Source organism: Pagrus major, chromosome 17 (genome assembly GCF_040436345.1).
Source record: "Pagrus major chromosome 17, Pma_NU_1.0".
NCBI classification, from domain to species: domain Eukaryota; kingdom Metazoa; phylum Chordata; class Actinopteri; order Spariformes; family Sparidae; genus Pagrus; species Pagrus major.
In genome coordinates, this window is record NC_133231.1 from 13,986,558 (window position 1) to 14,005,660 (window position 19,103).

At 41.4% G+C, this 19,103-nt stretch overlaps 2 protein-coding genes across 3 annotated transcripts; both read left to right on the forward strand.

The window, feature by feature from the left end:
• The first annotated feature begins 195 nt into the window (after positions 1-195).
• Positions 196-2,866, forward strand: pigv (phosphatidylinositol glycan anchor biosynthesis, class V). Its single transcript, XM_073485394.1, has 3 exons — positions 196-545; positions 793-1,953; positions 2,046-2,866. The coding sequence occupies exons 1-3, from the start codon at positions 477-479 to the stop codon at positions 2,331-2,333; spliced, it is 1,518 nt and encodes a 505-aa protein (XP_073341495.1). The 5' UTR covers positions 196-476; the 3' UTR covers positions 2,334-2,866.
• Positions 2,867-4,651: 1,785 nt separating this feature from the next.
• Positions 4,652-12,994, forward strand: zdhhc18a (zDHHC palmitoyltransferase 18a). Of its 2 annotated transcripts, XM_073485743.1 has the most exons (10): positions 4,652-5,296; positions 5,447-5,607; positions 5,876-6,025; positions 7,551-7,688; positions 7,810-7,861; positions 8,719-8,821; positions 8,916-9,028; positions 9,247-9,352; positions 10,477-10,547; positions 11,183-12,994. In XM_073485743.1, exons 1-9 carry the CDS (start codon positions 5,061-5,063, stop codon positions 10,516-10,518), a joined length of 1,101 nt encoding a protein of 366 aa, XP_073341844.1. In that variant the 5' UTR covers positions 4,652-5,060; the 3' UTR covers positions 10,519-10,547; positions 11,183-12,994. The 2 variants fall into 2 exon arrangements, with proteins under 2 accessions (XP_073341844.1, XP_073341843.1); XM_073485742.1 differs by lacking the exon at positions 10,477-10,547 and having other exon boundaries at positions 4,654-5,296; positions 11,183-11,626.
• Positions 12,995-19,103: the final 6,109 nt, after the last annotated feature.

A 19,103-nucleotide genomic window follows, 5' to 3' on the forward strand; every position in this document is an offset into this window, starting at 1 on the left:
TAAGTCAATCAAATATAAATGATAGAAATTTCATGGTCATTAAAGCTATTTCTTCTTTTAAATTAAATTCATGGTGCAGTTTTGAGACACTGAACAGGCGTCTCCTCATCTTGGCTCAGGCGCTTTTATTTTGAAGTTCTGCCGTTACACCGGAAGTGAATAGTCCCATTCGAAAGCGAGTCTGGCTGCAGCAGCAGGAGGAGGAGGAGGAGGATGTGAGGACAAAGATTGCACCTGAGCGACAACAAACCCTGCTACGAGACGGGTGGCCGTCCAGTAAATTCACTACTTATCCTTTCCTAAATTTGTCAAACCGATGAAGACGCTTAACTCGCAGAAACGAATTTCCCCGGGTATTTATTTTAGCTAGCTATGTGTGGTAGAAAACATGACGAACCCAGCGGTGACTGTCTCGTAGCAGCGACAATGCTGAGGCCCGTCACAACCGGCTTGTTCACATTTTGTCCGTCACATCAATGACCATGGATGTCAGAGCAGTCGTGGAGTTTGCCACAGTCACCAGGGCTCTGTCACTGTTTCTGCAGGTAAGCTACAGGCGAGTTGGGGTGTTGTGACTCTTATAATTTGCTAATCAAGCTTCCAGTTTATAGCTCTAACGTAATGTTGGTACATTTCCCCTGATTATTAACTAACCTTGTTCGTGCGTGGTAGCTAATGAAAAGTGCTCAGGGGAATACATGTGTTTGTCTGTGACCTACTTAACACAGAGTATCTGTACACCTGTGTGGTTTATTTTCAAGATGTATTTTAATATAAAATACTCCTCCTCAGGCTGTCCTGAATGCTGCCATCCCTGACCATGATGCTGATGCGTTCAGGCCCCCACGGACAGAGGAGCCTCTCTACTTGGACTCTACAGTGGAGTGGTTATTGGGTGGCCTCTCCCACTGGGACGCCGAGCATTACCTCTTCATCGCTGAGAGGGGATACCTTTACGAGCACAACTTCGCTTTCTTCCCCCTCTACCCCGTCGTGCTCCGCGGCCTGGCAGAGACGCTGCTGTGGCCCCTGAGCAGCTGGCTGAGCGTGCGGGGGCGTTTGCTGGTGGCTGTGGCTCTGGGGAACAGTGCCCTCTTCCTGCTGAGTGTGGTGGCCCTGCATGCGCTGAGTAGAATAGTTCTCCAGGACAGGCGCCTGGCTCTGCTCTCCAGCCTGCTGTACTGCATCACACCTGCTAATGTTTTCATGACCGCTGCGTATTCAGAGAGCCTGTTCGCCGCGCTCACATTTGGTGGTCTGTTCCTCCTGGAGAAAGGCTTCACCTTCCGAGCATGTCTGGCCCTCAGTATAGCCACTGCAGCACGATCTAACGGACTTGTTAATATTGGGTTTCTGCTGTATCTTCCATCACTGCATGCCATTTCCAAGATTCGTGTATATCGAACGACAATTAAAGGCCACAGCAAAGTCTTCCACTACATTTGGGTCATCATCCGTCTCCTGCTCACCTCGCTCTTGGGAACTGCAATTATTGCTCTTCCCTTCTGTGCTTTCCAGTACTACGGGTATAGGACGTTTTGCACACCATCCGTGTCTTTGGAACGGATCCCCCCTGCCCTTCTGTCGCTGGCTGAACGGAAGGGCTACCGGGTGCCTGATGAAAATGGCCCACCACCCCTCTGGTGCATGAGACCCCTTCCACTGCTTTATTCTCACATCCAGGATGTATACTGGGATGTGGGCTTCCTCCGCTACTACGAGCTAAAGCAGATACCGAACTTTATCCTGGCTCTACCTATGGCTACCCTCGGCATAATGGCAGCTTATGCATATTTTCAAACGAATCCAGAACTGTGTATGAGACTCGGACTTTGGGAGACAAATAAAGGGTTGGACAAGCCCACACCAGGATTGTTCAACCCCAGAGTGTTTGTGTATGTCGTACATTCAACAGTACTTCTGGTGTTTGGAACATTGTGCATGCACGTACAGGTAAGTAAATCATTTAATCTATTGAACGTGAAAGATTTAATCTGTCTGGTTGTTGATTTCCACTCATTCCCATTTCCAATCCACATTTCTAGGTTCTAACCAGATTCATGGCGTCCTCGTCGCCTGTGCCCTTCTGGATAAGTGCTCATCTGCTCCTCCTCAATGAACCGCTGCTTCATCGAAGGAAGACATCCAACCCCAGCGTGCAGCTACAGACTCATTCCAGAAATGGATGCAAGCACACACCTCAAAACCCCATCGTCGCTCTGCTGCCACACTTCACCACCTGTTCTACAACCACACAGAGCATCCTGGGATACTTCCTCTCTTACTGGGTGGTGGGCCTCGCACTGCATTGTAACTTCTTGCCATGGACATGACTTAAAACGTCATGCTGAGCTTTACCAGCAATATTTCTCCGTAGGACTGGGCCACAACCATATTGTAAATGATATCAATCCACACACATCATCAATAGTCCATTTTTGTTTTCCAGTAACTGTTAAATAGTTGTGTAAATAAACTTGAATGCAACATTTTGTTTGTCAGAAAAAATTGTGATTACGTCGCTCAGTCCTACATAGAACTTATTGAGATGATTACATTTTTGATGCCGATTTATTCATGCAAAAGCCAACAAATCAGATTCAGCACATCTGTCTGTTAATGTGTTTAAGAACAAACTCATATGTACAATACATCTGAAATTTAACTGAACATTGTTTGGTTGTAAATCTTGGGAAGACGAAGGTTGTACTTGAAAAAAAATCTATTTTTATTTCTTGCTAAAGCATCCATTTTTGTTTACGCAGTTTAATATTGCACTGCATGTTTGGAAGACTTTTTCCAATTTATAAATTGGGATTTTTGGATGTGAATGAAAAAATAAAATAAAGATTTTGTTGCTGTCAAAGGGTCCTCAATTGTGTTTTATTTTCATGTTATGGCAACCCTTCTTGAGGCATTAATGCAAAACTGTTACATTGTATGTACATATGTACTTAAATGTGTGTTAACTCTTTCTCACACAAAATCCATTCCGTCTCCTTACACGTTGTGTACACAGTTTTTTCGGCTTCTTTCTTTCATGGTTTACTTACAAAATGGATCCTTTACTGCACTGTAATTGGCACAGACGTGAAGTCCAGAGTTAGTCCTAATGCTTGCAGACATCTCTTTGAAACCGCTAGAGGTTTGTGTCACTCATGAAAGAATTTAGTGCACCATCTAACCCTTTAAAGTTTCTTTTTTTATGTAGAAAGGATTTTTCTACAAACAAGCACAGACAGACACAGATAGATAGATTAGATATAGATACAGTATGACAAATAAAATTGAACTAGAACATAAGATGTTTCACATTATAGATTTCTCTCACATTCTCTGGTGAACATTATAGATTTTAGCATGATAGTTTTGGCCATATGAAGTAAATATTTTGAATATGGGTTACAGTTGTAAGATGGGCTGAATTACTAAGAGTCTGAATGATGATTCAATGTCACATCTCTTTAAGTCTTGTGCTATAAATACATTTAACAAAGACAAACAAATGGACACCTCTACCCCTTCCCCACTAATGAGTTCCAAACGTGGCAGGGACCAATAGCATTCCTGGCATCACACATCAGGATTATATTTTGGTTGTACTTGTTTTGCTTGTTTGCAATGAACAGTGGCGTTCCCAATTGTTGTACTTGAGTAAAAGTAAAGATATCATGCTAAAATATTACTTTGGTAACAGTGAAAGTCACCCATACGAATAGCACTTCAAGTACTTGAGTACTCTTAAAATATAACATTTTAAATGTATGATATATCTGATATTAAATAGTGATATTAAATCTGAATGTACTAAAGTATCTAAAGTAGAAGTAAAAGTAAATGACGCTGTCATTTAAATTTTTCACTACAATGTATAAGTATATTGATATTGTGTTATATGGGTCCACTGATTATCAGCCAGGCTGATTATTGGATACGATACTCAGCAATTTTCTGATTTTTGGAATCAGGTGTTTTTTTTGTGTGTGTCTGACTGCCGATAAAATTAAGTAATTTTAAAAAGTTGATTACAAAATGTAATAACTTAAATGTGCACTATGTGGTTTTGGGGAAGAAATTCATTGACTGATTTTTTTTTTATGCCTAAACAAACTAAATAAACAAACTGACCTTAAAGAACAACATAATTTCATACTGTTATACTTTGTTTATATGTGGCGGACCCTGCCACCTTTCTAACTTCAAACAGTGTTCTGGGGACCTTATTTTTCCTCTGAGAACATCTTGTTTATTCAGTTATGGAAAAAATAGGCTTAGGGTTATTTCTCAGCTTGTATTATTACCTCATTAACATTGTAAATATTAAAATTCTGAGTTTGAATTTCTTCTCCAAAAGTACATAGTGCCCCCTTTAATTTATTATTATCAGCTATTATCATTAAATACATGTAGTGGGTAGAAAGTACAGTATATGCCTATGAAATGTAGTGGAGAGGACGTATAAAGTAGCAGACAGTATAAGTACAACAACACCAACACCTCTATCTCTGTGCCAGTCCACGCAGATAATCGCAGAACAGGTCCTGCTGCTCACCACTGATCTACACATCATCTGCAGCCACGCCTCCTGTGTTCCTGTACGTACACATCAGCGGTCAGTCCCGGCTGAGTGCGTCAGCAGCGTCACCGTGACGTACATTGGCTGACGGCAAGAAAAGGAAACGTGAACTGCCGCAAGAAGCTTGAGCCGGACCCCGTCTGTTTGTGTTGAATGCTTGACAAAAGACGAGCTAATATAACCAAAAAATGAGTAGCAACGTGTATGAATGGCTTTAATGTAACTACCAAAGATGGTAGTTAACCTCGAGTCAACTCTGGATCTGCTTCAGCTCGTGAAACTCTGCTGCGGTGAAGAATGCCTTTGCTGGTCCGTTAGCTAGCTAGCGTTAGCTTCCAGGATGGGCAACTGACGCCAACCCAACGAGCAGAAAATCAGTGTGCAATGACTGACTCCTGAGAGGACTGTCTCTCGAAAACGCGGCGAGAAAAGAGAGTTTCGTGTGTGCCTTTAGCTACCGCCGAAGGGTGTCGGTGCTGTTTACATGATGAAGAACTGCGAGTACCAGCAGATCGACCCACGGGCGCTGTCTGTGTCGCCCTCGTCCGCACAGAACCACGCCGGAAAGAGTGCGCAGCGGCCGCGGAGGAAATGGGAAGTGTTCCCCGGGAAGAACAGGTTTTTCTGCGATGGACGAATCATCCTGGCCAGACAGAGCGGTGTCCTTCCTCTGACACTGGGCCTTATTGTTGTCACATGTGGCCTTTTCTTTGCATTCGAGTGAGTAACTAGAAATGTCCTTTTTGTGTGTTTGTTTCCGGTGGTCCGTGAATGCATCACGAAAGGTCCTTGCTTCATTTTTTTCCTTTGTATTTTCAGCGGTGTTTCGTCACAATGTACTTGGGGATTAACGATCTTTTCCTTTCACAGTTGCCCATTCCTGGTGGAGCATCTGACCGTCTTCATACCTGTGATTGGTGGGGTGCTTTTTATGTTTGTGGTCATCTCCCTGCTGAGAACCAGCTTTACAGATCCTGGCATCCTACCAAGGGCCACCCCAGATGAAGCAGCAGACATAGAGAAGCAGATAGGTAAGGCACACCCTGGAATTGAATACTTGCTGTGAGACAGATGGGGTAGAAGAGCTTTGCCATATGGGGGATCTCTGAGGAACGCGTGTCTCTTGTTGAAGAGCGGACCAAGACCTAAGCAGCTTACTCTCTGTCATAGTTGAAGAGCACAAAAGCTAGACACAACTTTATGTATATGTTTTCACCCCTTATTGTTTCATTTGAGTGCTTCACGGGTGACCTATTTTAATCAAGTGTGCAAGTCTTAGTGAGTCTTCTCTATTTTAAGATACCTCAGGATCCTCTACGTATCGCCCCCCACCGCGAACCAAGGAGGTCCTCATCAACCAGCAGGTGGTAAAGCTCAAATACTGCTTCACTTGTAAAACGTTCCGCCCTCCTCGGACCTCCCATTGCAGCCTGTGTGACAACTGTGTTGGTAAGGACTTGGCGGGAAGTTACCACTTAAGCCAACTGGACTAATTAAACTCAACAACTTAGTATCATTGCCAAAAGGAACATACCATACTGCCAGGCAGGAGGGGCCCATTTGTTTGTTTCATGCTTCCTATATTTAACCCACTGATCTGTGTTTTGAATGTGTGATACCTCAGAGATAGACTTCAAATTAGTTGACTGACTGAGAACCTTCAGCAAAATTAAACTCAAGACTGCAGTGTCTCTTTTGCCGGCCCCAAAGGTCTGTTCTGTTAAAGGATAGATTCACATTTTTTCAAGTCTGTCTTAAAATAATACTTACATATCCACATGTAGTATCTTGCTTGCTATAATTATTCCTCCTTTCTTGAATGATCCTCTCCTAATGCCATTCCAATAGAAGAAATGGGGGACAATCCACAGACCTCCTTCTATGCAAAAGTGTATTCCAAAATTTAGCTGTATCAAGTACGATGCCGCAGCAATCTGAGTTAATCAAATCAAGTGCGTTCCTAACAAAGTTAAAGTATTTTTAGTACAAAGATCCCTCTTTGTGTTTAACTCAATTGTGTTTACTTGCTGTCTTGTGGTGGAGGGATAGCAACCCTAAAAAAGAGACTGAAGATGCCTTCTTGATTATTCTTACTCACATCCCTTTCACGCTGGACAAAAACACCCAGTAGCATCTGGCTTTTGGCCTCTGTGGGAAAGGGTACAATTGGCACCAAATGACTCTGCAGAAGTCACAAAGTTTATCAGCTCCAGCTCCGATCAGAAGACTGACTGGAACAGACAAACTGGAACAGCTGTCCGATGCACGTATCATAGTGTTTATAGCAGATGCTAATTGGCAACACCCGTCCCTAAGGGTTATTATGAAAATAAATTAAAACAATGTGACAAGAAATGCATTCAATTGAGTACAGCATGAAATGGTAACACAATACTTAGACATGAGTGCAGATTTGTTGCTAAATTTAACCAGGATTTAGTCGCTCTTTTAAGGTGGTAAGATGAATCGAACTTTACCACCACATTGCTATGACAAACCTTGAAGTTAAGTATTCTGGTATCTAAATACTTGTCTATTTCTACCGCGTTGATGATGTCAAACATTACACAGCAGAAAAAAAACACATCTGTAGGAAAGGAGTCAACCGCCAAATCAACATGTATGCGCTAAATGTGGTATATAGATGGTCCTAAAGCCTCACAATACCTTTAGCTGAACTAAACAAGGAGTGATTTTATTCCCTTATTACTAACATTGGAATCACATCAGGAAGGGATCCCTTTATGGGTCAGAATGAACAGGATGAATGATTACAGCAAGTAAAATGGTTTCAACGACCATATGGACACCTTACACACCTAAAAAATGTGAACCCATACTTTCAGTGGAACAGGAAAGACCTAAGTTGATGTGCATCCTCTTAGGTGTTATTAAGCCCTACTGCTATTGTACATCACAACTACTGTAACAATGTCTCTAATCTCTGGCATGTGTACTGCTCTTTCACACACAGAACGATTTGATCACCACTGCCCATGGGTGGGGAACTGTGTGGGAAAGCGCAATTACCGCTTTTTCTACAGCTTCATCATCTCTTTGTCTTTTCTGACGTCTTTCATATTTGGCTGCGTCATCACACACATTACCCTGCGTAAGTACTCTCACTTAATGAACCGACACAAGTGCACTCGGCAGTCATATGATGTTCCCCTCATGTTATCAAAAACAACTTTAAAATTGCTTTTTTCTCCGATTTGTTCTTTTCTCTCCAGGTTCTCAAGCATCTAAAAGCCTTGTTCAAGCCATTCAAGAGAGCCCTGGCAGATATCCTTTGTACGAACCAAATTATCACACAATCATGCTGTTTATGAGATGGATGAGATCTTTTAAAATTTGCTGCGGTTATGTGCCAAGAAATAACACAAGTTACACTGTTAACAAAGCATTTCCCGCTGCTCCTCGGCCTAAGCCCCCGCTTAATAGGATCAGAGAGTTAGCATCCAGCAAAGCAGTGCTTTTAGGCAGATGGCTTTCCAGCAGAAGGTTTGCTGCCTCATGTCCTTGTGAGATGATGTCAGCGGCAGGACTAATATAGACTGCATGACTACAGAGTGGTTCGATTTGGCAATTTCCTCATGGTACGCACGATATGCATGACAATATGTCATCTTGTTGGACTCGGTGTGTGTGCGCGTGTTTAAGTTAACTGTATTCCTTACTGGTTGCCTCAGAGAGCAGATGATCTGATTAGATTTTTTTTCAGCAACTTCTTGCATCAGTCGTCATTTTAAAATTAACACCAGTGAATAGATTCATTAACTGTGACTGTCAGCTTTAAATTTATCATGTTAACTGTGATGAATTGTACAGTATATTTCAAAAAGGTTCAAACAAATGTCATTTCTTTTAACAGATATCTGCATATGAATGCAGAATCTGGAGACAAGCACAAGATTTTGGTATCAGAAGAGTGCCAGTTTACGTTTGTAGTCCAACTCCTGTTGACCAATCATGTTGAGTATGATTTGGGGAAAAAAGATGACTCCGTGTAACAGAAACGAAAACGGCTTGCACACACATGTTCAGCCATGTCATAGATTTCAGCCATCAGCTTTACATGCTGTCTGTCTTAAATAAACATTGCTGATTTTCAGATTATGATTCCTTAACTCTTTGTGCACTGTGGTGGAGTTGGTGATTTGTTTCTTCTCCATCTGGTCTATTCTGGGCCTCTCAGGCTTCCATACTTACTTAGTAGCCTCCAACCTCACAACAAATGAAGATGTAAGTACTCGTGTCCCTTTTTATCTGGTACAGTTCAGTTCATTATTGTAACAATAGACTTAATCCATTCACTGTTTATGTATTTACTGTGCAGATAAAGGGCTCCTGGTCGAGTAAAAGGGCTGCAGAGGAGTCTGGGAATCCGTACAGTTATAACAGTATTATAACCAACTGCTGTGCGACGTTGTGTGGCCCCATGCCCCCAAGGTGAGTATGCATGCCCCCATCCCATACAAGCTTTTTACCCCACACACATTTTAAAAAAATCACCTTCTATCTCACTCATCAGGGTCTAAAAACATTTCCAGCTGAACACCATTAGTGAAAATACGTCATGAACATTTACTTGATAATACTATCTGTTACTGTACCTGTGCAGTTATGTTTAAATACACCATAACGCAGTCCTCTCTCCTGCTCTGTAGTCTGATCGACAGAAGAGGCTTCCTCCCTCTCGATGAGCCGATTCCTGCTCCCTCTGCCTCGGAGATGGAGCTGCCTCCATTCGTCGCCAAGAACGACGCTCACATGGTAGGGTGAACCAGCTTGTGGTCCCTCCCAGGTCCTGACTGTCCCGTAGTCCCTGTGTTGTTGTTAGGCTGCCCCCCTGTGTGCCTTCTCCACTCTGTGTGTTCACCCCTTCATCCTCCAGACTTCCAGCTTCAGTCCCTCAAGTAGAGTTGTGAACATGCAGTTCTTTGAATCTGTGCTCAGTGTTATGAAGCTGCACATTTTATACGTATTATTATGACACCAGAAAGCAGTGAGGAATGGCTGATTAGGGAGTTGAACTGACACACAATGTAAAGCCAAATGTCCACAGAAGAAATGATTAATTGGAGCGGACGTTCAGCAGAGACCTCTACTGAAGAGGTCGTTTATCACTGTGCAGCACGCTGAAATAATACTGCTGTGTCATTTGTTCTTTGAGCTTCAGAACAACATGTCTTGGAAAGCCCCTGTAAAAGTTTGGCTTCATTGAGCAGTTAATAATGCAAGAAAGAGAGCGAAGGAGTTTTAAGAGTTTTTACAGCACAGAAATTTAACCGTTTGTTCAGGTCATTGTTGAGCTGCTGAGTTGTCAGACTGCTGCAGAAATATTCACCTTGCACCTTTTTGATGTTTCACTTGTCTTTATGTTCGCTTAGAAATTCAACTTGTTGCTGTAACTACCTCCTTGTTACTGTTCTATGGGGTTTGCTTGTATGTTGTGGTGAAGGTGTAAGCACACAAAGGACTTAATTACTGCTTTTGAGTAAGACATGCAAATGGTAATGGATCATATTTTGTATTAGATTTATCAGCACTTTATCAGAGATCATTTGTCACATGCCTTGAATACGTTTGTCACTCAAAATGAAATGTCGTGCTTTATTTTCTTAAATCTACTTCTTCTATTTTTACAAACATTTTATTCACCTAAAAAGTGTTCTTCTACGTGTTAAATAAACATTATTTTTGTATTTTGGGATTTTGTCTCTGCTTTGAGTTTTACTTTGTGTCTTCATTTCTTTCACATCTTCATTTGAAGATTTTAAGGTGTTTGCAAAAAGTTGGTGAACAGATGATTTTATTTATTTCATATGCCTGTAACATGATTTCTAGTGGAAAGACTTGACACTCAGTGTTGTACTGTATCCATTCCACCCTGCTAGGAGGAGAACTGTCAGGATTTTGCTTTGTCCTGCACAGCCTGAGGGCACTGCTGCATGTAGACGGGTCGATGGTAAGAGTAGGGTTCAACCGATCACCCTGAACATCTCTTCACCTGCCATTCACCTCTGCGTCTTTTCTTCATAACATAGTTTGTGTTAAAGGTTTGGGATCATGCTCATCTAAACAGCTTGTTTATTTTCTAAGATCTTTTTTGCTTCAACCCAAATGCAGTTGGGGCAGATCTTGTGATTGGTGTGCAGTGATGGATGTGGCCTTACTTGTGGATGTGCATGCTTCACTACCATCCTGTCATTAACGTTTGCTCACTCACTCACGATGGGATGGAGCTTATTTTTGAAGGCTGATGATCTTACTCTTGTCTGCATAAACTTTTCCTCCCTTTCTACTTTTATCAGAGACAAGAAGAATCACATGAAGAAGCAGCTTCTCCACACATATTTCACTTTAAACTCTTGTGGCATCGTCTGCATCTAACTCACTTCTTCCATGCATCTCCATTTGAATCTTCTTCACAATGCCGCCATCAGTGCTATCATTGCTCTCACTGTGCTTCTAAACTAATCATTTTAATGACATTTGCAGAATTTTTTACGTTTGTCCTGGTTTAACTGTTTAGCCTTTCTCAACACAAACTCCCATTTTCTCCTTTTGCCTGACTTGTCTTTGTCTTTCCTCCTCACACAGTGCACTCAGAGCACCAAGGATGTGCTGGAGAGGGTGGTCCACTCCTTTGACTTTCATGGCCTGTGCCCCCCTGGTACCCCAAAGACCACCCCTCTGGGTCCAGAGGTTTCCTGCACGGCGCCAGCACCTTCCCCAGAACCTTCGCCCTCTGCCAGCTGTTCACGACAGCACGCCTGCCAGCCCATGCTCGCGCCTTGCCCTCCCTTCAGCAGAAGCAGCAAGAGGGAGAGGGACTCGCTGCACTCCATCAACCCAGCCTTCCGTCTGGCTTCTCCCTCGCCGTCGCTGAGCCGCACCACCCTGATTCTGGGTGACGCACCCGACCTTGGCTTTATCCCGCTACCCTGAATACATCCAGTAACTTTAAGAGAACAGAAGGAGTTATAGTGTGCTTGATGCTGCTCTGTATCACTGGCTTCAAAGAAACTTTAACATAGTGGTTGGTCATGCTGTGTGTTGCCATCTCAAGATGTCATTCTAATGAGTTGTTAAAGCATCACCTGGAGGGGTTTTATGTTCTGTGAGTTTTATCAACACGTGTCCTTCAGGATGGAGGTAAATCTTAGTAATACTCGGAAGCACAATATAGAGATATTTTTTTAAACACCTTTTTACGAAGACACCCAGAACATGCCTCCACACCCTCCACAGAACCTCAAGCCATACGTCACAGCCGCAGTGTTTCAGTTCTCGCTAATATGCAAATCTGGGAATACCTAAAGTACAATGAGTGCAGAAAAGAGCAGTTTAGATTTGCTGAAGTGGCGTGCTCTGGATAGTGAGCCATTTGAGAAAAATGAACTCAAGAGATAGCCTTATATCATCATGTCCTGTCACTTCCTGTCACCTACATTACCCCAGTATTTAGATGAATGAGCAATCAGAGTTGGAGGTGGAGTTTTTATTTTATTTTTTTAATGTATACGTATCAAAGTTTTTGCTGCGGTCAGTTCTTCACGTCTTGTGCAACAGATGCTCTTATAAATGGTAAATATCTTTTTTTTTGTGTGTGTGTGTGTATCACGTACTTTAATTGGAAGTGGTAATATTGAGTGAATTTGTCCAGATGTTTTCATGTATGACTGGATACTAACTGAAATGGTTCATTCACATATTTTATAATCTTCACTTTGTTGCTTTATCAAATTTCTTGAATGTCAAAACCAAGTGTTTCATTTAAAAATCAAATGCGCTGCTGCCTAACAAGGCTTGGATTGCAGTATTTATGACGGGCTCACTGTTTCCTGAGTGAGTTACACAAATGCTTTCAGTACAAGCGTCTGTTTTTTCTTACTGTAAACAAACTGTTATGAGTGTGTCTGTGGTTACAGCCTTGATGTATGGATTGCGTCGAGCAGAGTAATGTTTTTGAAATGTCGATGAGGCTTCTTTACACGCAGGGCAAGCTGTCATTTTCATGGCTGTGACCTTCTCCTCTTTTTACAGCATGAAACTTAAGCCTCTTTGGAGTGTAGCTGGCAGGAGTTAGTGTGTGCCACTAGGGGGCAGCATGTGATTAAGGATTGCAGCCTAGTCAGAGGACAATTTAGTATCAAGAAAATGTTTTCTTTATTTTTGTGACGTTTTATTTATTTTTTTGTAAGTGAGCGTTGAAGCTGTACATAGGTTATGAGTTTGTGAGGAACCACTTTGCCATAGTCAGTGGGTCATTCATCTATCAGTCTGCATCAAGACCCATAGGGTGTGTACACGATTACAAGCAGTGCTTGTATGAACAAACTTGTTTGTATTTTGTAGGATGTGACAGTGGAACTGTAACATTTGGTCAATAAAAATGATAAGTTTTGTTGACTTGGGCTTTTTTCAGCTGTTTTTTCCCTTAAAGGTGCACTATGTATCTTTTTAGTCACAGTTTTGATTCTATAGTTCTGTATTCTTGACCTGTATGACTATGATCACCACCATTATTTAAAATATGAGCTGGTTTTGCTCTAATGTCTATAAACAAAAATGTAGACATTTGGCTTTGAATGTGCAATATTTAAGAAGTATCCTCCTGTTGAATTCATACTCTAAACAAATAGGGGGCAGCATATCACCAAAGAAACCAACTGTAGCTGCCATTAGCTAGTTAGCTAGCGCACACCGATGGCGTGTTGGTGTTGTTTACTATTGGTACAAAGCCATTAGGAGCTAGCTACTTAGCATGCTAACTTCAGAAGATATCTCAGAAACACAATTCAAAGGCGTCTTTGACATAATGCCAAACTTATTTGTTCACATTATGTTGATAATATTAGTTAATTTTTTATATGATTCTTACACATTGCACCTTTAAAGCACATGTAAAACTCATGTAAGCTCTTGCAAATTGTTACTCCTTGTATCAAAAGCTCTGTCTGTTAATAGGCCTGTAAAAAAAGTTGCGGAGTGCACCTTTTAAAAGTTTTTTTTTTCCACAATTAAAAATATATAGATTACTACTCACTACCAAGGCTTACTACTTGCATAGCATGTTCACTTTAAGTAAATTGAAATAACTTAAAACAGACCCGTGTCGAACTATAATATAGTACACACAGTAAATAAGGAATAGTCGGTTCACTGACAGCTCCCTCGTGGAAACAATGAAGAGATGCATGTCCGCCACATGTGGTCTGAAAGGCAGACATCCAGTAATGAAACCGTCTGTGTGGCTGTGTGTGTCTGTCTGTGTGTGTGTGGATACACAGATACACAGTTAATCAGCAGAAGATAGTTAAAGGAGACAAATTGTGTTAGCTAACAAACAACAGAGTCTGGGTTCACAGACCAGTCATGTATTGTAAAAAAAGGGCATGACTTTCATGATAATGCTGTCTGCTGTGTCCTCCCTCCGTCCGTCCAGAGTTGCACTCCCACCTAATAATATTAAGTCTGTTAGGCCGTGGTTTAAAGATTTTTTCCCCCTCATAAACAGCCATACAGAACAGAATATCATCTTTCAGTGTGTGGTAAATTGTTTCCTTGGCATTGCTGCTGACATGATGCGTATTATGTGCCCAGGGTCATCCTTTTTAAGAAGCCATTTTCGCCTGTAATTATTGAAATTGAAAACTGCAGAAAAATAGCCTGAAGGCCAGTGATCACAGTGGATGGACCGTGGCAGCTGAGGTTGGAGTCAGACTGCACTCAGCTGTCACTGCTGTGTGCAGGAAAGTGAAAATGTTGCTTTAAGGTCCTCCAAAGTTACTTTATTTGGAAGGCTTTTTTTTTTGTTTGACAGGATGTCTGCATGTGGCAGCTGCTGTCTCCTGTACACTGATGTTATTCTTCTGTGTAGTGTACGTGTTGGTTTAGAGGCAGTACACTTTTGAGTATTTTTTGTAACTTTATTATGATAATTTTAATAAAATCTTTAATGTTTATAGAAGGGTTAACAGAGGAAAACAGGAAATAGTTCAAGTCAAATATGTTTGAAGATAAGCTCTGACTGGATTCAGACAATAAACACCATGGCCTTAAACAACACAGCAGTATATATCTCCTGAAAAATAATCATTTCAATTCCTTAAGATTTTGATGTTACTTTTACCTTAGTTGACTTCGAAACACTGCTTGTGGAGGTATGTCAGGGTAGCAACCTATATATCATAAAGCTAACATGAAACAGATGGTCAGACAAAAAGCCAAAGCATCGCTGCCTCAGCAGCTGTGTTGCATTCTGTCCACCACAAGAAGACTAAAAAGTGTTGCAGGAGAGGAGAAACCTGAGGATGAGTTTGGTTTAACAACAGCAGCAGTGAAAGATGGCAGGTCATCAGTGTGGGGTGGGTTTATTTATCAGCAGTGTTGACACGTAGATTATTTGAGTCCTTGCTGGCTGCAGGTGATTATTCGCTTGCTGGAGTGTGTCATGCTCTTTAACCCTGACTGGTGTGGCACAGAGACAGAGAAGGCCACCCAGTCAGCAGGGCCGAGTGGCTGGCTTTCTACTGAATTTCAAAATAAAAGGAGGCATTTTGATGGTGACTGATAGATGGTGTTAAATCCAACAGACTCTTTTAAATACTCTTTAACATCAGTGGATGTATGAAGGCTGGAAGTTCTAGTCAATTTTTTTCATTGCATAAGTAGTTATTATGTAGACTCAGCATAGTCAGTGTGACACTTACTCGGTTACTCGGCACTTACTCGGCCACAGGTATAGGTTTTATTTCAACATTTCTGGGGGGGATACATATTCAGTGGGAGGTCTAGCGGTACTCCCCCATGAATAACATTATCTTAACTTATGAAAGAAAAAGACATTGAGAAAAAAATGTCGAAAAATATATCATCTCAATGACGTCTATGTATTGTGTTGCAGGGATATATATTGAAGTTAGCATGCTACCCAGCTAGCCCCTAGCCACAATGTACCTTTAAGACGTGACAGTCTGATAGTAAACAACACCAACGCTCCCCCAGTGCCCCCAAGCTCCCAGTCCAGGCAGAGTCAGCCTATACAACCGCTAGCTGCAGGATTAATTGAGCTAACAGCAGCTATGGTTAGCAGCAGTTAGAAGTTATTCTGGTGATGTGCTGCCCTATATTTTTGTAATTCGACAATTCTTAAATATTGAACCTTTACTGGCCACCACACTTACTCACCTACCTCAACAAACGGGGGACAAACTCACATGTTCTATATATTGGAGGGGATGTTTCCTGTGCATCTACACCCTTGGTTGAATCCTGCTCTTTATTGTAACACATGAGTGAAGCACACTAAGTGAACAGCCAGGAAAAGTCGTCCATTTCACTTAAAACTAATAAATTCCACATCTTCAAAGAAACAACCCTCCACCAGTTCACCTCTGGTCATTGTCCACTCTGTGATTCATCGTGCTCGTTCCTCTTCAGCGAGCCACGTTTGGCCCCTGCCGTCATGTGTGCAGCCGTGTGTGTGTGTCACACTCTCACAAGTCTTCTCCTCATCGCTCGCTGGTCTGACCAGAGCAGAAGTGAAGCACCTCTGTGAGCAAAACAGGTGACTCACGGTCAGTGCTGCTGCCAGCATCACCGCTGCTGTGAATTTTCGAGAGCTAAAAGTGTGTCTCTGTGCTGGGCATTGAAGCTGGATATAATTAACCCTGTACAGAGCAGAGCCAGCCAGCTGCCAGCAGGCAGAGTTTGCTGCCACAGTCGACCACAGACTCCCTTAAAAAATCGGCAATTTTGTGAGATGTTGAGTCAGGAGAAACTTTATAGATGTTTTGAAACACTATAAATGACAAACTCTTAATAAATTGGACCTTCTTGTCAATTCGGCAAATGTTATACATTAAGTTATTACTTTCTTTGTGTAGAAACAGCACAGTCGCCAACATAAAAAAAATCTGGTAGTTAACTTTGCAAATCAGGCAAGCCAGTGACCACACTTCAAGACTGCATTCAACGTTCGTAAGGGTGACACCACTGGATTTTTTAAAGGAGACCTTGAGACCAGCTGTGCTGTAACAAAAAAAATGATATTTTTGACAAGAGGTTAGGCCATTACCTACCATGTTTGTGGCAACAAACCAGGTGCTTTTAACAAGACCTTGTGGTCGGGGTGACCAAAACAGGATCCTCACCCTAACAAAGTTTTTTTCTGTGCATAAACCCGGTAAAAAAAACATCACGTTCGATTGTCTAAAAAAATGTATGCGTTTAGGTGCAAGTAGTGCAGGAATCAAAGACGGATTTTAATACCAGGTGTAAACAGGGCCTATGGTAATGTGAGTGCACCTGTGTGTGGAGTTTGGTCAGTACTTTAGCTTGTGTTTGTGTGCTGCCTTTCCTGGGATGTTTCTGGGTGTGACACGGCTGGATTCGATTATCTGTGTGTTCGCGTAAGGTGGCTGGCAATGTATGTAAGACCCTGAGAGCCTTTTAGTACATACAGCTGATTATAGATCAGCCCAGTGTTATTATTTGAGGTTGGTTTGTGCATTAGGTTTGTTGACCGATCCAATTTGTTGAAAGATTAGAAAGACTCAGTGTAGGGTGACAGATCTGACTGTATAGCAAAGGTTACGAGATATATTATTAGTAAATTACTGCATTTTACTGCAACCATGTCTCAGCAACAATAACTGTTATTATACGTAAAAGCCTTTATCTTGATATGTAGGTGACTTCCTATTATATCTCCCAAATAATCATAAAAACAGTTTCCACTTTTCAAAGATACCATATCTGCCGAACTGCAACATTTTGTATTTGAGTATTTTTTTCTGAACACAGATTAGATAAGTGAATAAGTAAAAAGACGTGACATATGCCTGATTCTTGCAGTGGAAAAATCATCGTCTGTGTGTGCTGAAGTGGAACGAGCTCCCCATGGAAACCTGAATATGTGCCATGGAGCTGGATTAGTGTACCAGGGACCACAGGGTCAGACCTTATCACAGCTACCATTATCATGCTGACTTTTGATATGGTCTCAATCAATCTGCTGAACAATGCTTTGGTTGCTGTCAGCTCATTTATATAATATTACGGCTCGACATCTGCAGACAGATAAACTGTTGTGTTTTGTTTAGCGATAGTGCTTTGAGGCCAGACTGATTTTGAAAATGAATATTTCCACACGTTACGTCCTCTGTGCAACATGAAAGAAACTTTAATTGACCTCTGCACCAGTCAGAAATGCACCAATGTGCACGTTTCTCTGTAACATAAACCATCAAGTCACATTAATCAGTGAGCAGTTTCTGATAAGCACAACAATATGTTTAATACTGAAGATAGCATTCGCTTTTCTTTTTCTTCTTATTTTGTTGTGTTGGGAAGTGTCTTGCCTGCCTGGCCTGTAAAATAATCATTGAATGAATATAAAATAATCATTGAATTAATATAAAATAATCATCGAATGAATATAAAATAATCATTGAATGAATTGAAAAAGGTTGTCAAATAACTTTGGGTTGAAGAGCCACCAACCCGACCTGGGAATGAGACTCAACAATCAACTTTCTTTATCGAGAAGAGCCCACCAGCAAATCCTCCATAATATTCCTTTAACAAATTCAAAACCCTCATTCTAACAACATTAACCACTGACACGCTGTACTTGACAACCTGGGAACAGACCCAACATTCAACACTTTGGCCAGTATCGTTGACGCTCGGGTTGCCAAATTGTTGTGCAAGCCACCAAATCTCGAGCTTGCGTTGGTGACTTGCCAACTGTTGCCTAATGGTTAACAGTATTACTGTCTGAGAATGAGATAACAATGACTGATTATTATTCTGCAGAATCGCTCACTGCACCTGGAAGGTTTCGAAACACCTTTTTTTAAACATAGACAAAGTTAGCATCAATGTGTGGGAAAAGTCAAGATGTTTCACCTCATTACAAATCAGGTGAAAGCAAGTTTTTCATTTAAATATCTAAATCTGAATCAGTAAAAACATATTCAAATGAAATATGAACACATTATAATGTTTTGTACAGGGCTATACTTTTCCTACAAATACCTGACTAACCAATTGTGCATGAATACCAAAATATAAAAAGATAAGCTAAATGATATATTTTACTAAATTAATGAGCATAATAATAATAATCACGTGGGAGTTAAGTCTTTTGTTTGATTACCAAATATCAAACTGTGCCTGTTGGCCTCATGTTTTAAAAAGAGCCACCAGCTACTGAAGTTTTTAGCAGAATGCTTGATGCTGTTTTGCTGTTAAGCTCAAGAAATGTCTTGTGGACAACGAAACTTTACCCGACTTTCGATCGGCACGGGGATTGAGTAGATAATGACAGAGTAGATAACGACTGAATTTTCATTTTTTGGGCGAACTGTTCCTTTAAAAACCTACTGTATAACGAGCACATGTGACACGGTACGGGACTGTACAGTAAATGAAACCACTCAAACTTATATAAAAATGGTTGAATGAGCTCCTCTGCATCAAGTTACAACAGGTTACTTGTCTTGGAGGGATA